This window comes from Canis lupus, chromosome 26 (assembly GCF_048164855.1).
Source record: "Canis lupus baileyi chromosome 26, mCanLup2.hap1, whole genome shotgun sequence".
NCBI classification, from domain to species: domain Eukaryota; kingdom Metazoa; phylum Chordata; class Mammalia; order Carnivora; family Canidae; genus Canis; species Canis lupus.
Genome location: NC_132863.1, coordinates 33,350,793 through 33,370,331, shown reverse-complemented (window position 1 = coordinate 33,370,331; position 19,539 = coordinate 33,350,793). Strand labels below are relative to the sequence as shown.

The 19,539-nt window shown below is 41.2% G+C and overlaps 1 protein-coding gene and 1 long non-coding RNA gene across 5 annotated transcripts in view; one reads left to right on the top strand and one right to left on the bottom strand.

Annotated features, from left to right (window-relative positions):
- IFT52 (intraflagellar transport 52) overlaps positions 1-18,608 on the bottom strand; it is a 38,795-nt gene extending 20,187 nt beyond the window's left edge. Inside the window, exons 1-7 of one of the 4 annotated variants that reach the window (XM_072801092.1) lie at positions 18,456-18,608; positions 15,805-15,929; positions 14,681-14,768; positions 10,394-10,523; positions 10,035-10,110; positions 8,517-8,588; positions 2,193-2,319 (exon numbers count right to left, since the gene is read on the bottom strand). In XM_072801092.1, coding sequence (XP_072657193.1) covers positions 2,193-2,319; positions 8,517-8,588; positions 10,035-10,110; positions 10,394-10,523; positions 14,681-14,768; positions 15,805-15,929; positions 18,456-18,476 — 639 coding nt within the window. In that variant the 5' untranslated portion in view covers positions 18,477-18,608. Of the gene's footprint in view, positions 1-2,192; positions 2,320-8,516; positions 8,589-10,034; positions 10,111-10,393; positions 10,524-14,680; positions 14,769-15,804; positions 15,930-18,136; positions 18,190-18,455 lie in introns of those variants that run through there. The other 3 variants (XM_072801091.1, XM_072801093.1, XM_072801094.1) reach the window with 3 other exon arrangements.
- Positions 3,669-6,053, top strand: LOC140618490 (uncharacterized). The gene is made up of 3 exons (XR_012018617.1): positions 3,669-3,772; positions 5,510-5,609; positions 5,712-6,053. It is a non-coding gene; the product is annotated as an uncharacterized lncRNA (long non-coding RNA).
- Positions 18,609-19,539: the final 931 nt, after the last annotated feature.

Below are 19,539 nucleotides of genomic sequence, written 5' to 3'. Positions count from 1 at the left end.
TTCCCCTACCTCATTTATCTCAAATAGACTATAGACCTTACTTTATTTAAAAAAAAATTTTTTTTTTATTTATTCATGAGAGACAGAGAGAGAGACAGACAGAGACAGAGACACGGGCAGAGGGAGAAGCAGGCTCCATGCAGGGAGCCTGACCAGGACTCGACCCGGGTCTCCAGGATCACCCCCTGGTCCGAAGGCAGCGCTAAACCACTGGGCCACCTGGGCTTCCCCACAGATCTTCCTTTAATCCTTTTCTTCTGGACAGAGATTCTACCACTGTCTTCAGCTTCCTTTTCCAGCTTTTGTCTATAATTTATTTCAGTTAAATAATAATATATATACCATGGACTGCTTTTGTTCTTTCCGTATTAATGAGCTTATCCTAGCAAACTAAGACCTAGATAGGATCATGACAGGCCCAAGAAGGCAATGGACCAGGGCAAGGAAGCGGAGCACACACCCCAACCCCAGGCTAGCCTTATCCCCCCACCCCCGCCCTGCGGTTTCCAGGAGTATGGGAGTGGGCCCTCTCAGGTTTATTTCACAAACTTACAAGTGACAGGCAAACACCTCTCTAAAAGATTGTGTTTACAAGGCAAGACTAAAAGCTTGTTAGGAGGGGTGCCTGGAGAGCTCAGTCAATTGAATGGCTGAGCATCCAACTCTTAATTTCAGTTCAGATCATGATCTCCTGATCCGCAGTCCTGGGATCTCCTGCATCAGGCTCCTGTGCTTAACAAGGAGTCTGCTTGAAAGTCTCCCCTATCCCTGTGCTCCTCCCACCACTTATAGGTGCTCTCTCTCTCAAAATAAATATATAAAATGTTTAAAATAAAAGCTTCTTAGGAAAAGAAAACAGGTTTTAAAATAGCTAGGCAATGGGCAGATGATAATCTCAGGAGTTCTAGAAGAATCATCATAGTACAGAATTCTGTACCTAATGGATGTTTCATAAAAATCCACTGATGAAGCCAGGTAAAATCTCTGTGCACAGTTAAAAACTAAAAAATAATAGGGGTGTCTTGGTGGCTTAGTTAAGTATCCAGCTCTTGTTTTCAGCTCAGGTCATTCTCTCAGGGTTGTGAAATTGAGCCCCTTCCCACATCAGGCTCCATGCTGAGCGTGGAGACTACTTGAGATTCTCCCTCTCCCATCCTCTCTAAAAAATAAATTAAAAAAAATATAAAAAATTAAAAATAATTATAGTTCTAGTATTACACTACCAGAGACCCCTTAGGATAGTTGTCTCATTACTTTTGTGACTAAAACTGACATTTTATGTAAACCAATTATTTCCACATCTTGAATCATTTAATACTTTACTCTAATTTTAAAACAGTATTTCCAGTTTTTTTGGGAGAAACTAATACCATAATAACTATTATGAATTTTGTCTAAATATCATTTTTCAAATATAGCATAGATATTTATCTACTTCCTAATAAAACAATGTCAGAGCTTTTAAATATGGGAAGAAAAAGTAATACCTAAATCCCACAAAGAAAAATAGATGTGAGAACTAGAAAAAAATGAGAGGTCAGCTAATGAATTTTAAGTCCTGGTAGACAAATGAAGGTGAATTGAGCAAAACATGAATTAAAAAGCAGTGGATGGGGTACCTGGGTGGCTCACTCAGTTGAGCATCCAACTCTTGATCTCAGGTCTTAATCTCAGGATCATGAGCTCAAGTCCCACATTTGGCAGTGGATAAGTAGGGTCACGATGAGAGGGGGCTATGTCCTCCAGGACCACCTGCTCCCACATTTTGTGGGGTCTCTGGGATGAGAACTGAACAACTAGTCTTCTGATATGTTGCTCTGGGACAAACTAAATTAACAGCAGCACAATTCTGTGCATTTTGGTATAGTGTGTTAACTCACCCTTTCCCTGAATGGATTCTCTTACTCTAAGGGTGAGAGTCTGTACTCATAGACAGTTATAATATAGGTAGCCTCATGCTACCATGGAATAGATTTGGATTTAGAATGATAAGAGCTAGGTTTAGGTCTTAAGTCCATTGATTACTGGACAATTTGCTGTTTCCTTATAAATAAAGCATAGTTAATTAAAATACCACCTCACAAGGCTGTTGTAAAGACCAGCGAGAAAACATATGAAACCCCTCTGGAAACAGTTTTTATTATTTCAATAATAAAAATAATGTATCCACCCACATCTAAAAAAGGCTGTACCTTTGAGTGATAGAAAGCCAGAATGGGTCTGTTAAGCGGGAAACAGACAGAGCCTGTGGACAGAACAGCCACTGCTGGTTTCATGACACTCAATGTGGCACCAAAAGGATAGACAAAGGTGAGAGCCCTGTAAGAAATTAAAGAAACATTCAAATTTTTTAAAAATGAATAAAAAAATTTTAAAGATAATTTCAGTGCTTCTTGAACAATTCAAGATCAAACACAATTTTTGGGGGGGTTTTGGTCAGGAGTAAAAATCCAAATTTTATTACATACACAAAGAGGCTCAATAATGAAATTGAGACCCAAAGAAATGACCAAGGCAGGCAGGTTTTTATACCTTTTATACAGAGACAATAAATGTGTGAGGAATTGACAGGATAAAGAAAACCGGTATTTGGGAGCTTTAGTTAATAAGGAATTCTAAGTGGAATCTGGGCTGAGATTTTAAAACAGTATTTCGTAAAACAGTATTACGTAAAAAAACGTAGCAAGGTTTATTTCTATAGCTTTCTCAAATTCAAAGTCCCTATCTCTGGTGATGAGGATGTCTTTTACTCCTTTTTTTTTTTTCAAAATTTTATTTAAATTTTGGTTAGTTAACATACAGTGTAATATTGGTTTTAGGAGTAGAATTTAGTGACTCAGCACTTACAATACCCAGTGCTCACCATAACAAGGCCTTCCTTAAGGCCCATGCCCCACCCACCTCCTTCTATTACCCCTTAGTTTGTTCTTTACCATTAAGAGTCTCTTATGGTTTGCCTCCCTCTCTTTTTCATCTTCCCATATGTTCATCTGTTTTGTTTCCTATATTCTACATATAAGTGAAATCATACAGTATTTGGCATTCTTTCAAAGACTTATTAATATAAAACACTCTAGCTCCATCCATATCAACAGCAAATAGCAAGATTTCACTCTTTCTGATGGCAAGCAATATTCCATTGCACATATATATATACCACAACTTTATCCATTTATTGGTCAATGGACCGCATTTGGGCTCTCTCCATAGTTTGGTTATTGCTGATAATGCTGCTATAAACAACAGACTGCCACACTGAGTGTCATGAAACCAGCACCTCTTTGAATCAGTCACTTTTATATTCTTTGGATAAATACCTGGTAGTGCAACTGCTGGGTCATAAAGTAGTTCTATTTTTAACTTTTTGAGGAAACTCCATACTGTTTTTTCAGAATGGCTGTACCAGTTTGCATTCTCACTAATAGCATAAAAAGGTTCTCCTTTCTCTGCATCCTCACCACCATCTGTTGTTTCCTGTGTGTTAATTTTAGCCATTATGACAGGTGTGAGGTGGTATCTCATCATAAACACAAAAAATAAAATCCACAAAATTTCTCTAAGCTTTGTTGACTCAAAATTTGGTATAACTCTAGCTACTAGTTCAATAAAGTATTTAAAAAATCTGAATGCAAATTAACAACTTATATGTGTAAATGATTGTAATTGGAAGAACTGAAGAAAGCCCTTAGAGGAGGAAGAAGAAGAGGGGCCCTCATCTAAGAGATGAACTAGAGCTATAAATGAGCCTGCTCTGTATGACAATGTCTTCCAGGTAAACATTTTCCTCTTCCTTCCAAAGCTGAATGGTATCATGTCCAGATATGAATGGCTGTCATTAAAAGGCCACATTACCCGTTGAGTACTTATGTGAATAGAGCCCTGGGGCACCCAGGTGGCTCAGTGGTCGAGCATCAGGTTGTGACCCTGGGATCCTGAGATCAAGTCCCACATTGGGCTCCCGGCAGGAAGCCTTCTCCCTCTGCCTGTGTCTCTGCCTCAGTGTGTCTCTCATGAAGAAATAAATAAAATCTTAAAAAAAAACAAAAAACAAATAGAACCCTGACATGGGACACTTCTATATACGCCTGCCTTGGCCTCCTTCCCCACTCTGTCCTAACAAACACTTAGCAATAGACTCCTAAAAAGGGTGTGGGATGGAGGCGTAAGGGTGGGGTGCAGACCCTGGGGTGTGGCCAAGCTCTGCTGGAGGGGCTAAGGTTTTATTCAAAGAAGATGGAGCTCTGCAAAGGTAACTGAAAGAAGTGTTCTCTGAATGGAGAGAAACAGGGATCTTATAACAAAGCAAAAAGTTAGAAACTAGTAGGGGGAGGAAGCACTCATGAAGAGCTCCCTAAAGACAATGTGAATTTTCCTTTCTCTTAGAACATAAGAAAGTTCTTTTTCTCCTAAGTTTAAAATGATTTTCTTCCAGAGTTAGTTTCCCCCTCACTTCCGTCAAGTCTAACCTACTTCTCTGACTTCTGTGCCATATAGTGGGTGAGAAATGGCACCTGCCCCACGTTCTCTATTCTCCCTCTTCTGCCTTCTGCCCTGCCCCAGCAAGACCCCAGGAAAGGGGACTAGAGGCCATGGTCCCAGGCCAGAAGCAGAAAGAAATAAGCAGCTGCCACGGAGGAAGAAACATGATGTGGGAGAAATAGTTACATGGATGTCAGGGCCCCACACTTTCCCCGAATGCACTCCAAGGAGATGATCCTCAAGGAGGGAGAATGGACACTTGAGTCATATGATGAAAACTGTCAGCTATTATTTACACTCCTCTATTTCTTTTATTATAACTAAGAAATCAATCAGATTGATATTTTTTAAAGATTTATTTACTCATGAGACAGAGAGAGAGAGAGAGGGAGAAAGAGACAGGCAGAGGGAGAAGCAAGCTCCCTGCAGAAATCCCAATGCTGGATTAGATCCCAGATCCCGGGATCAGACCCTGAGCTGAAGGCAGACGCTCAACCACTGAGCCACCCAGGAGTCCCAATCAGACTGACATTTTTTTTTTTTAATTTTTATTTATTTATGATAGTCACATAGAGAGAGAGAGAGAGAGAGAGGCAGAGACACAGGCAGAGGGAGAAGCAGGCTCCATGCACCGGGAGCCCGACGTGGGATTCGATCCTGGGTCTCCAGGATCGCACCCTGGGCCAAAGGCAGTCGCTAAACCTCTGCGCCACCCAGGGATCCCCAGACTGACATTTTGATAAGTCTTTAAGCATACGGCAGATTTTTCCAAACCACATGTAAATGAGTAAGATGGGGGGCGGGGTGAATAGCTGGGGAAGTGTATTCCTGGGATGGGGAACACATATGTATGGGCCCTAAGGTGGCAATGAGCTTAGCATATTTAAGGAACTGAAACAAAGTCAGTGTGGCTACAGCTGAGTGAGACAGAAAAGAGACATGAGAGAAAATGGGATAAATGAGAACCTCAGACTTCAACAGGTCAAGATTTTTCAAAACACAAAGCAGGACTAATTCTCCATGTCTCAAGGCTCACCCAGAAACTGCTGCTTCCAGGATGACCCAGGAAACAATCAACCAGCTATTTGCCTTTCACCACAATTACCAAGGACGTAATAACACAAAAGCAGGTAAGGTACTATGTCATGTAGCCTGCAAAGCACTTTTATAAGTATGGCCTCACTGGAGTTTCCCAACAACTATGTAAGATTCATTTTGTCTTCATTACACAGACATCAAAACAGGAGCTAAGAGTATCTTGCCTGGGCCACCCTGCCAAGTAAGACATGAAAATAAAAACTTCTACCTCCAAGTCTACAGTTCTTTTACCTACACCAACTGGATAAGCTGACACAAGACTTAAGAATTAGATTATAAGTGGTGGGAGGATGGGTGAAACAGATGATGGGGATTAAAGAGGACACTTATCAGGAAGCACACCGAGGATTGCAAAGAAGTGCTAAATCACTATATTGTACACCTGAAACTAATATGACACTATATGTTAATTATACCGGAATTAAAATTAAAAACTTTATTTAAAAAAAGAGTTAAACTGGGCTGCACACTGGGCATGGAGCCTATTTTAAATAAATAAATAAATAAATAAATAAGATTATGATTCTTGAATGTCAAAAATGTTTAACTCTATGATGTATGTTGCTACACGTTTTTCCCCTTTATGACTTTCCTTGATTTCATCCTAAGAAAAATCTTCCCTACTCTAAGGATTATAAAATATTCACCTATTTTTTAGTACTTTTATGGTTTCAGTTTTTTAACATTTAAAATTTTATCCATCTGAAATATATTTTAGGAGTGTGCTATGAAATGAAAATGTTTTTTGAAATGGTTAGTCACAATTATGCCATCCATTCTCTAATAATTTGAAGTCACTTTTACTATAAACAATCTTCATCTTTCATATATGTTGAGTCTGATTCTAATCTACTTATTTCTCACTATTTCTGCATTAGTACCACATTATTTTCATTATTACACTTTTATAATATGCTTTAATGTATTACAATGTTCAACTCCTATGAGGTGAAATAGCTCAAAAGAGAAAAATAAACCAGAAAAAATATTTACAACACATGTCGGTCTTATAAATAAATAAAAGAGAAACCATTAATAGAAAAATGGGCAAAAAATAGTGAACACAATATTCACAGAAGAAATACAATCAGCCAATAGACTTTAAAGGCCATCCCAGGGGATCCCTGGGTGGCTCAGCGGTTTAGCGCCTGCCTTTGGCCCAGGGCACCATCCTGGAGTCCCGGGATCGAGTCCCACGTTGGGCTCCCAGCATGGAGCCTGCCTCTCCCTCCTCCTGTGTCTCTGCCTCTCTCTCTCTCTCTCTATCATAAATAAATAAATCTTAAAAAAAATAAAAATAAAAAATAAAGGCCATCCCATTTAATAATCGAATAAATACAAATTAAAAGATAACATTTTCACTAGAATACTCCCTGCTGACAAGAGAAGAGAAGAAAAGGGAGCAAGTTCATAGGGACAGTAAGTGCTACAAACTACCTGGAGGGCAATTTAGCAATATACCACATTTGGCAATGCGACAATTGGAAAACAAACGTTTGACCCAGAGATTCTAATGCTAAGAATCTAGCCTTACTAGGGACCCCTGGGTGGCTCAGTGGTTGAGCGTTGAGCGTCTGCCTTCGGCTCAGGGTGGGATCCTGGAGTCCCGGGATTGAGTCCTACATTGGGCTCCCTGCATGGAGCTTGCTTCTCCCTCTACCTATGTCTCTGCCTCTCTTTCTGTGTCTCTCATGAATAAATAATTAAATCTTTCTTTTCTTTCTTTCTTCCTTTCTTTCCTTTCTTTTCTTTCTTTTCTTTCTTTTTCTTTCTTTCTTTTTTTCTTTCCTTCCTTCCTTTCTTTCTTTTTAAAGATTTTATTTATTCATTCATGAGACACACACAGAGAGAAAGAGAGACAGAGAGAGACACTCCAGAGACACAGGCAGAGGGAGAAGCAGGCTCCCTGTAGGGAGCCTGACATGGGACTGCTCCCAGGTCTCCAGGATCACAATCTGAGCTGAAGGCGGCACTAAACCGCTGGGCCACTTGGGCTGCCCTAATTAAATCTTTAAAAAAAAAAAAAAGAACCAGGCAGCCCCGGTGGCTTAGAGGTTTAGCGCCGCCTTCAGCCCAGGGCGTGATCCTGGGGACCCGGGATCAACTCCCATATCGGGCTCCCTGTGTGGGGCTTGCTTCTTCCTCTGCCTGTGTCTCTGCCTCTGTGTGTGTGTATGTGTCTCTCATGAATAAATAAATAAAATCTTTTAAAAAAGAAAAAGAATCTAGCCTTACTAAAATATTAGCATAAATGCACAAAAATTGCACGAAGACATTCACTATGTGCTTTATTTATAGTAACAAGTATAAAACTATTTATAATAACAACATGGAGCAGAATAACAATACAGGCCACAGATCAGACTGCCTAGGTTTGAAACTAAGTTCTGACACTTATTAGTCAAGTGAGCTTGGGCAATTAAACTTGTTATCTTATCTATAACCTTGGTGTGTTACGGCAATGATTAAGTGAGGTAAAAATGCCTCTCTCTCTCTCTCTCTCTCTCTCTCTCTCACACACACACACACACACACACACACACACACACGCCTGTGATACGGTATGTGCTCAATAAATGTTAGGTTTAACTACTAAAGCAAAATATCATAAATGACCCAAATGTTCAACAATAGGAGACTGGTTAGATAAATTAGGAGAATTCCAATTTAGTCATTTAAAAGGATATGGTGCCTATATTTTTATATAAAAAAAATCTAGAAATCTAAATACTGTTAAGAATAATTATGGGGGGGGAAGAGCATGCATTTACAGCGGAGAACTTCTATTTTCTTCCTTTTGAACTGTTCCAATTTTTTTTTTTTTTTTTTTGGTGAGAATGACTTTTATAATCAGAAATGAAAACTTTTCACTTTGAAAAAGAAAACTCTTCAAAATGACAAATACATCATCTTTAGGTAGTCTCGGAAAACACACTTACTGAGCGTTGTTTCCATTGCTCTCCTCATCAATGATTCCAGGCACAGCCTTCCCTGCAGCTCGGCTAATTTCCCTTGAAGGAAAAAATTTAAACAGTAAACCAAAAAATTTTAGGAATTTCACACTCCAATATTAATAGTAAATATGAACTGCAAGGATTTTGCAGATTTGTTCAAAATATAATTCTTAAAATTTAAATAAAGGTACACCTACACACCTATACCTCTTTGTATAGCTTGCAATAGTTAACATTGTTTTGTTTTTATTTTTTAAAGATTTTTTATTTATTAATTTATAAGAGACACACACAGAGAGGCAGAGACACAGGCAGAGGGAGAAACAGGCTCCATGCAGGGAGCCTGACATGGGACTCAATCCCAGGTCTCCAGGACCACACCCTGGGCTGAAGGTGGCGCTAAACCACTGAGCCACGCGGGCTGCCCAATAGTTAACATTTAATATGAGGATCAGTTCTTTGAGTCCTGAGGGAAGGATCAATATACTAGACCATATTCTATTTTTTTTTTAAGATGTTATCAATTTACTCATAAGAAACACACAGAAAGGCAGAGACATAGGCAGAGGGAAAAGCAAGCCCCCTGCAGAGAGCCCGATGGGGGGGGGCAGGGACCCTCAATCCCAGTACCCCAGGACCACACTCTGAGCCAAAGGCAGACAGATGCTTAACCACTCAGCCACCCCGGCGTCCCTCTAGACCACATTCTAGACTAGAACCACATTCTAGTCCTATGTTTTAGACTCTGTATCATCAGATCCAGCAGTGTGCCTGGCATACACAATTCAAGTGTGAAATGAAAAATTCTGAATATAAGGAAACGCTCACAGAGGACACCTGATGTTGCTCCTCTCATGTATTCATTTACTACTTCCCAAAGCCCTAATTTATCTTTTAAGATCTAGTGAAACAGAAAAAATTGACTTCACTCCAGGTTCCAGGGGTAGAGACTATGACCTAGCTAGCTATACCATCAGGGCATACTATGTCCTCTGCCATAGGGACCAGTTCAGGATGGGCATGTGGCCTAGGCCAGCCAAACAGCAAATCTCAGGACTACTCCTGCTGGGAATGGTGAGATCAAGCAAGGCTCTCTTGTCCTAGATAGTGAGGCATGCAGATATAAATTTGGGACCTGCTAAAACGGGAGAGCAAGGCCAAGAGAACTACAGAGCAATGGAACTGGAGCCATGAATTTTCAGTCAATCCACACTCAAAGCCTGCCCTATATCTGGGCTTTTCAATTACGTGAATCAATAGTCTCATTATTATTTATTCTCATAGAGAGAACAGGGTTTTCTACACTTGCAACTGCATTCTGACAAAAAAGATGAATGTGGAATAAGATTTCAAAAGATAGAAGGAATGTAATTTGAAGAATGAGAAGTATTATAATAAATAAATTTTAACATAGTAAAATAAAACAAAAGAGCAAGAAAGGAAGAAGGGAATCATTTATAAAAGGAGTAATTTATAAAACATTTCTGCTTTCAACATGCTTACCTATTCAGGACTCCGTTGGAAACTAGAGCTTCTTTAGGATGGAAATACTTATAATATACATTTCTAACCACAGCATCTTTAAGGGAAAGGGAGGAAGTTGCATATTAGATTAGAAGTAAGTCTGATATTATAAACACATATAAACTTTGACCCACAAGGAACCCTGGGATTCTATTCCAATTCCACCCATTTTATACATGGAAAAAGCCTAGCCCCAGAAAGCTCAGACTACCACTGAGGTCAGAATGCTGGACCATTCAGCCCAGGGCTCTTTCCATTGTACTATTAGGACCAGGGAGCTACAATACGAATAATAAATAGGAAACAACTGCCTCTATTAAAATAATAATAATAATTACCATTATTAACCATGATTCCATATTCTTCTAGGAGAAAGTTAATATTGGTGTCAAATCTGGATTCCCCACCCTCTCCTAGCATCACAAGGATATCACCGCCTCCATCAAGGTATTTCTTCAGGACTTCAAACTACATAAAGGAAAAAAAACAATATATGAATATACTTGAAAGTCCTTAACTAGCTGAAAAATACACAAATCTATAAGACACGTAAATATAAATGTATATAAGATAATATAAAAGTTACTCTCAACGTAGATTTCCAACCTTGTCTTTAAGCATAAAGTTCCAAAATACTCAAACTGAACTGACATTTTCCACATTGTCTATCTGGAAAGCAAACCAAAACTGGAAACACTAGCTAAAGGAAGCTCACAGATCATTGAGCAGCAGTCCCAGTCTCAACCTAGCGGAGACAAAATCAGCTCTGACTGAAAACGATTGCTCCAGACCACATCTTCCCTTCACTGCCAGCCAAGGACATCAGGATGAAGGCATAGCAAACTACTCCCAGGGAGGAGTTCTGTTCCAGTCATTGACTGATCAATGCACAGTGAGAAATGCAGGTTATCTGCTTATTTCCTGGGAAGCTGTCTCACTTTCACAAAGCTGGGGAGGGGAAAAAATCTCCCAACTGGTCTCGTTGACCCAGCCTGAGAAAACTTGGGCTGAGTGGTCTAGACCAAGTCTTTCAATAGTCTTTCAACTTCCCTCAAGCATCTCATCAGAAAAGTATGGGAACACACACTCTGATATGTAAATAAAGTATGTATATTTATATAATTATAAAATATCTTCCCAAAAAGGAGAATTTTGAAGGATAATAAAGATACGAAAAATAAAATTTCCTTCTGGCACCTCAGTGATTCACTATATACATCTCACTTTGGAAACCACTGGCCTGACCAGCAATGCTAACAGCAAAGCCTCTTGCTCTGGCACACTCCCTATTCTTCTCTCCTCCAGCCCCTAAATGTGGAAAACATAGTATAACAACTAACATCACCAAGGGGGCCTGCTCCCAAATGAGATAGAACTTCACGGATCTTGGACTCTGCACAAGACTGTCTCATTCATGAAGAGCCTACATACCTATTTTTAGCCTTTTTTCGAAAGGTCAAATATAAAGAAGTGCACTAGTTAGTGTATGTATGTATGCTCAAGCATTAACAAATGGAAATACACATTCTTCTAGTGCTTATATGCCCAAACAATGACAATGTGAAATACACATATTCTTTTATAAGTCATTGTCCCTTTCCTTTTTTACATTACAGTTAAGACACTTTTTTTAATGGTGGTGGGTTATAATACCCAGGCTTTTCAGTTCAGAATAAAGGTACATTTATAATATAGTCGTGCCTGCATGGCTCAGTCAATTAGGCACCTGGCTCTTGGTTTCAGCTCAGGTCATGATCTCGGGGTCATGGGATTGAGCCAGCCCCACATTGGGCTCTGTGCTCAGCAAGGAGTCTGTTTAAGATTCTCTCCCTCTCCCTCTACTTGCACTCTCTCACACATAAGCTAAATAAATTAACTCTTTAAAAAAAATAATATAGGTGTTGATCTGACAGGGTTAGGAAGTATGGTCTGGGCTAACTGGTGGTAAGTGAATACCATCATCAAGCAAATGTGTAAGCCAACGTAACTGAGGTGGGAACAAAGTAAAACTAAATTCAGTCTAATTTCTAGCTTGATTCGCACATCTTTTTTTTTTTTTAAGATTTTATTTATTGGGGTACCTGAGTGACTCAGTGGTTGAGCATCTGCCTTTGGCTCAGGTTGCGATCCCAGGGTCCTGGGACGGAGTCCCACATCGGGCTCCCTGCATGGAGCCTGCTTCTCCCTCTGCCTGTGTCTCTGCCTCTCTCTCTGTGTCTCTCATGAATAAATAAATTTAAAAAATGTTTTAAATCTTCAAAAAAAATTTTTTTTAGTTAGTTAAGAGAGAGCACGAGTGGAAAGGAGGGACAGAAGGAAAGAAAGAAGCAGACTCCCCGCCAAGCAGGGAGCCCGACATGGGACTCAGTCCCAGGACCCTGGGATCATGACCTGAGCCAAAAGATGCTTAACCAACTGAGCCACCCAGGTGCCCCTGATTCTCAAATCTAATATCACACATATGATGTCTTGTCATAGAAGTTTCTGGAGGACAACATCAAAGAGGGTTCATATAGTCTGTGTGGGGTGAACTAACCCCTTTAATGATCCTAAGAAGCCAGCAACAGTGCCCAGGAAGGAGTGATCTCTGCCTGGAGGAAGACCTCTGGTGATCATTTGGATCAGCTTCGTGGAATAAAAACACAAGGGAATGATGGTTTTTAGAAGTTAAAAGTTTTTCTGCCTTTCTCTCCTACCTCACTCCACTTCTAAAGAGAAGGCATGGTGCCAGGGTATGGTATGGTGGGAGAACATTTTATTAGGATAAATATGCCTGTCAAGGGATTCTATCTTTTGGAAGACAATGCCTTCCATCCCTAAGAGCCTGAAGTTAGGTTGACCAGCGCCCATTCCCTCTTGGGAAAAGGACCAGGCACCAGTTTCTAACCCTCCTTCCAGATGCCCTGGCTTTCCTGAGGCTGCTTGCTTCTCAGCAAAGATCGGGTCACCTCTCTCTGTCTTCACTAGGCAGAGAAGGGAGGTAGCAGGGGAGATACTACTGGAGTGTGAGGCTAAAAACCAACAAAGAATATAGTATTCTTTTGCAGGTCACTGCCTACTGTGTGTCCATTTCCCTCAGGCTTTCATTGGGTGGGGGCAGCTTGCCACCTCCATGTTCTTAATAGGAATTCCTGCTCTTTCTCTCAATTAATCTAATCAGTTGTGTCTCTTTTGATGCTCTTCTCAGAGGAGGTGGCCTTGCAGTCAGGACAACACAACAAAAAATAATAGAAATGCTTCCCTGTAGACATCTTCCTTGTGTCCCCACCCCAAGTCAGAGCAGAAGACCCAGGACTGCCCCCATCTAAGGACCACACTGGTCCCACCCTGCCTGACCTCCCTACTCCCCACATCCCTTCCTGAAAACCAAAGCACTTGCAAGTCTCTACTAGAAAGGCTCTTGCTGTCTTTTGGGGTTTCTGTTTAGTTGTAGTAAAGTACACATAACATTTACCAACTTAACCATTTTTAAGTAGACAATTCAGTAGTTAAGTACAATCTCATTATTGTGCAACCATCACCACCATCCATCTCCAGAACTTTTCATCTTGCAAAACTGAAGCTCGATATCTATTAAACAACTCCCTATTTCCTTCCTCGCCCTACCTCCTGGCAACCACAATTCTAACTTTATATGAATTTGACTATTCTAGGTACATCATATAAATGGAATCATATATTATTGGCCTTTCTGTAACTGGTTTCTTTCATTTAGGATTAATGTCAATATTCACCCATCTTGTAGCATATATCAGAACTGCCTACCTTTTTAAGGCTGCATAATCATTTACTGTATGTATCTACCACATTTTATTTATCCACTCACCTGTTTGGTAGACTTGGGTTGTTTCTACCTTTTGACTATTGTGAATAATGCTGCTATATACATCAATGTACAAATATCGCTTTGAGATTCTGCTTTCAATTCTTTTGGATCTATATCTAGAAGTGGGATTATTGGATCATTATGTTAATTCTACTTTAAATTTTTTTAAGGAATGCCATTCTGTTTTATATAATGGCTGCACCATTTTACCCTTCGGCCCATAGTGCACATGGGTTTCAATTTCTCTACATCTCTGCCAATACTTGTGTCTGAGTCTTATATTTGTCATTTTTTGTCTATTCCATGAAACAGAATTAAAAACAGCTTCATTTTAAAAGGAACTTTCCTGTTTTCAAAGCAAAAATATGGCAAATAAGTATGGCTAGTATTTAATTAGCCTCAACTATGTGTCTGGCACTTTATACGCATTATCTTAGTTAATGATCTCAACAACTCTATGATGAAGAATGAGATGAAAGTGATTACCTAAAGGCAACACAGTATATGGTAAAGAGGATTTTATTTATTTTTTTAATAATTTATTTATTTATTCATAGAGATACAGAGAGAGAGAGAGAGAGAAAGAGGCAGAGACACAGGCAGAGGGAGAAGCAGGCTCCATGCAGGGAGCCCGATGTGGGACTCGATCCCAGGTCTCCAGGATCATGCCCTAGGCTGCAGGCGGCGCTAAACCGCTGCGCCACCGGGGCTGCCCGGTAAAGAGGATTTTAAATCCAGAATTTCAGAGCCCACACATCTAACCATCTTACTACATTTCTTCTTTTTCGATATTTCTTACCTCAGCTGCAGTAAATTTTTCCCTTGGCCCAGCTGTAATCCACAGTTTCACTCCAATTAGCTTTTCAGATGTGATTTCATCTTTTAAGCTAGAAATATGATTTTAAAAGTTAGATCCATAATTAAAGCCAATTTATGAATTATTTTAGTCTCTAGACTATATGGATCCATAGGCCACAGAGACCCAGAAATGAAGAGATTTAGAGGTACCTGGTGCAGCCTCTCTCCCAAAGTGAGAATCCCCTCTATTGGCTTATCCTAGATCATCCTCTGCTCAAATACTTCCTATAGGCCAAGATGACCAAATTAAACCATCCAAGAGTATAGAGTCCTCCAAATACTAATTCAATCAGCTCTGCCAATTAGCTGGTATGATTACATATCCTTACCCATTGAGAAAAACCAGTTACACACACAAAGACAGAGGTATTCTCATCTTTCCTGTCCCTAAACTGAAGTACTGACCAGGTTAAAATAGGGAGAAAGACTCTAACCTCTTAGAAAGTTGCTTATGAGGGCGCCGGGGTACTCAGTCAGTTAAGCCTCTGCCTTCAGCGGGGTCATGATCTCAGGGTCCTGAGATCGAGCCCAGGGGAGCCTGCTTCTCCTTCTCCTTCTTCCCCTTCCCCCTGTTCATGCTCTCTCTCTCAAATAAACAAAATCTTATTTTAAAAAAAGCTATAGGGCAGCCCCGGTGGCCCAGCAGTTTAGCGCCGCCTGAAGCCCGGTGTGTGATCCTGGAGATCTGGGATCGAGTCCCACATCGGGCTTCCTGCATGGAACCTGCTTCTCCCTCTGCCTGCGTCTCTGCCTCTCTCTCGCTCTCTCTGAATAAATAAATAAATAAGTCTTTAAAAAAAAAAAATAAAATAAAATAAAAATTTTAAAAAGCTATATATGTATAATTAGGATACTTTTTTGATTTATTATGTGAGAGACAACTTAATATGCTAATTGCCAATTTTCAAAAGAGATGTTTTTATAATCATTGAGTCATTTTTGAACAATCTTTAAATTGAACTCCTCCTACCTAATAATCACTTATATAAGAAAATAAAGACTTTCCAATATTACCAGCAGGTTATTATTATCATTATTCAGAAAGGAAAACAAATACATGGTCACCTCTGAATCTTCCAATTACTCCGAAGTCTTTTCTGCATGGATTTATAGCCATTGTTGGTGGTGAATACTTCTTTCTTGTATGCATTGAAAAGAATGGTGCTCCGAAGCTCTTTCTCCATGGTTACCTTATGGGGAAAAGAAAGCATAAAAAAAAAATAAAAATAAAAAATATTACAAAAGACCCTAAATGGAATAAATACTCTTCTAATTTATCAAGAGAGGGCATACAGCTACAACCTAGCTATGAAAACCCTACGATTCTCAAAGGTTGAGAATGAAATGCATGATCACAGCTATAGAAACATAAGGCCAACTCTGGCTTTTGGCTCATTTCTTGTCCGGGCCTTCCCACCAGCCTGTTCTCACAACCCTACCTGGCCATCACCCAACCTTTATGCCCTTAGACCATGCTTCCCACTTGATTTCTCACTGCTAACTACTATTAAGTGTGGGGTATATAGTCTTCTAGATTTTTTATACATATGTTAACTTAAAAATTGTTTATGATATAGGATCCTATCATATGCACTATTCTGCAATAAATTTTTTTCACTTAACCTTCTATCTTTCCATGTCAGAACATATGCATCTACCACGTTTTTAATTTTTTATTTATTTAGGATAGTCGCACAGAGAGAGAGAGAGTCAGAGACACAGGCAGAGGGAGAAGCAGGCTCCATGCACCAGGAGCCCGACGGAGGATTCGATCCCGGGTCTCCAGGATCGCGCCCTGGGCCAAAGGCAGGCGCTAAACCGCTGCGCCACCCAGGGATCCCTCTACCACGTTTTTAAAAAGTGCTGCACAATATTGCATTTACGGATGTACCATAATTTAACCAGTTGTATAGATGAGCATTTTTTTCCTCAAAATTTTTGTTAGGAAAACAATGCTACAAACATCATTCTTAAGCATGATGTTTTTCTGCACCTTCCATATTTGTAGAATAAATTCCTACCTGATGAATGGCTAAGTAAATTATTTTCAAATTGCCCTCCAAAAATTGTATTTTTTACTTCCATAACATTAGTCATAACACTAATGCATTTGTTTCCATATAATCCTATTTCCAATCCTTTTCATCTTTACTAATAAAATAGGCACCAAAAAAAAAAAAAAAAAAAAAATCCAGGCCCTCACTGTTTTAATTTGCACTTTCAAATCACTAAGATGGCCATCTTTCACTATGCATATTGGCCACTTTTATTTCCTCTGATTTTCTTGCTCATGTTCTGTTAGTTTTTCCATTGGGTTGAATATTTTTCTAACTGATCATTAAATACTTTCATAAATGAACTTGTCTTTACACTTAACTTCAAGTAGCTTTTTGGCTTTGGTTTGGTGGAATTTTGCAGGACATACAGGTTTTAAATTTTACAGAGCCAAAAGTATTAATCTTTTCCTTCCTGGCTTCTGGATTGCATGACATATTTACAAGAGTTTTTCCTGTGCTAAATTACAAATACATACAACAATGCTTTCTTCTAGTACTTTGTTATGTTAGTTTTTAAGATTTAAATTTTGACCTATTTGGAATTTGTTTTGGTGATCAAAATGGGTTTCGTTATTGTTTTTTTGTTTTTTAATTACTAACAAAACCTGCCTGACACCAAACCACCTTGTCGATGATGATGTGTAATACCACCTTGACTACATAAAAAAAAATCCTTATAAGCATTTGTATTTGGATCTATTCTGAATTACATTACATTCTCTTTTTAAAAAAAATATTTTATTTATGTATTCATGAGAGACACAGAGAGAGAGGCAGAGAGAGAAGCGTGCTCCCTGCAGGGAGCCAGATGTGGGACTCGATCCCAGGCCCCAGGATCATGACCTGAGCCAAAGGCAGCCGCTCAACCACTGAGCCACTCAGGCGTCCCTGAATTCCATTACATTCTATCTGCATGTAAGTTCCATACTATTTTAATTATTACAGCTTTATAATATGTTATACTATCTGGTGGTGCTGCAGAGCTAATCCTCTTTATTACCCTTACTTATTAGAATTTTCTGCCTAGTCTCATATATTTTTTTTTATTCCAGCTGAACTTGAAAATCACTTTGTCAGCTTAAAAAAAAAATAAAAAAAGTTAATGTTCACAACACCACCATCTTTTCACGTTCCAACCATCCATGCATACGCTTGTCTTCCCAGTGTTCACATACAATACTGTATCCAGCCTTTCCCAGTTTCCTGAAAGAAAAGTCCTCATGGTCAGGTCAGTGGTTGCACGCCCTATTGCGTGGTTGTGCCATAATAAACTCAACCACCGCCTTTATGGGCATCTTTTCAATGCTTTTGCCATCACAGACACGCTGGAATTTACATACTTTTGCTTTTGCCGTTATTTTTGCTGTAGGACAAATTCCAAGGAGCAGGATTCCTAGGAAAAGGGGATGAGACTAAGATGTTAGGATTCCTGGTCCAATGTTCTTTCATGGCTAAAACTCCGCCCAGTCGCAGGCGGCTTTGAACCCAGTGTGAGGCTCGGGATCCGGGCCTGTACCGGCGGCCCCAGTTTACCCCGGCGGACCTTGATTTTCCACAAGACTGGCCCGGAGGCCCAAGGAACAGGCCTGCGAGCGCCTCGCCAGCTCCCAGGCCGCCCCGACGACCCGGCCGGCTCATCACAGTCGAAGCCCCTCTTACCTGAGGCCCAGTGACCACCATCTTCACCCCGCGCCGCCCAGCATCCCGCGGCCAGACATCCAAGGTCTCTTAGCAACGGCGCAGGCGAGGCGGCGCGTCGGGCCGGCGCGCACTGGGCGCTGGACCCACCCCCGGAGCAACGTGATGACGACACAACAGAAGACGTCATTCTGCCTTGGGCGCCCCGGGGCTCGGGGGCGGTAGGCGGGGCTAGCCCGGGGCTGTACCACTATGTCGGATAAGGGGTAAATCCAAACAGAACATGAACTAACTCTATGCCAAAGACAAGCCCGTATTGTTTCGTCCTTTAATATCAAGTATTATTAAAGACTAATAAGAATGGTAGGACCCTAGGGCCCAAACTTCGCTCCACCCCGAGGGAGAAGAGTGGAGGCCTCTGGTGGGGGTGGGGAGACGCCCCAGCCTCGACCCCAAGAGCGCAGGCGCAGGCGCAGGCGTGGAGCGGTGGGGAGAACGGGGGGGGAGGGGAAAGAGCGGAGAGGCGCAGGCGCAGAGCGGCGGGTCGAACGGAGGGGGAGGGGAGAGAATGGAGGGGCGCGGGCGCAGGCGCAGGCGCATGCGTAGAGCGGCGGGACGAACCCGGGGGAAGAGCGGGGGGCGGAGCCTGCGGGTGCGGCCGGCTGGACCCCGGACCCCGGGGGTGCAGCTCCGCGCGTGGTGTGGGAGGGATTCGGCGTCTGGGAAGCCCAGGAAAGACTTCCCGGTTGGAGAGGGGGAGGTTTAGCGGTGCGAATGGTGGCTCCAGATAGTTCTTCCTGTGATTAGCCTCGCATCTGAGCGCCACCGTGCCGGCCTGGTGACCCCGCGGTGAGCGCGCTCCCTGGGCGTCCCCGACGGGGCGCTACACTTCGGCCAGATCCTACCGTGAAAATACAAACTGTGTCATTAAAGGAGCTGTGAGGGCCCAGAGCTAAAAGGCGCCCCGGATGAGCAGAGAGAGGGTATTCATTGAGGCGAGAGCTGGAGAAGGATCTGCTCTGCCACGTAAAGGTTGCCCTGCCCTCGCTATCAAAATGAAGAGCCGGGCGCTGGTACCCACAAACAGGCCTCCCTTCGCTCCAGG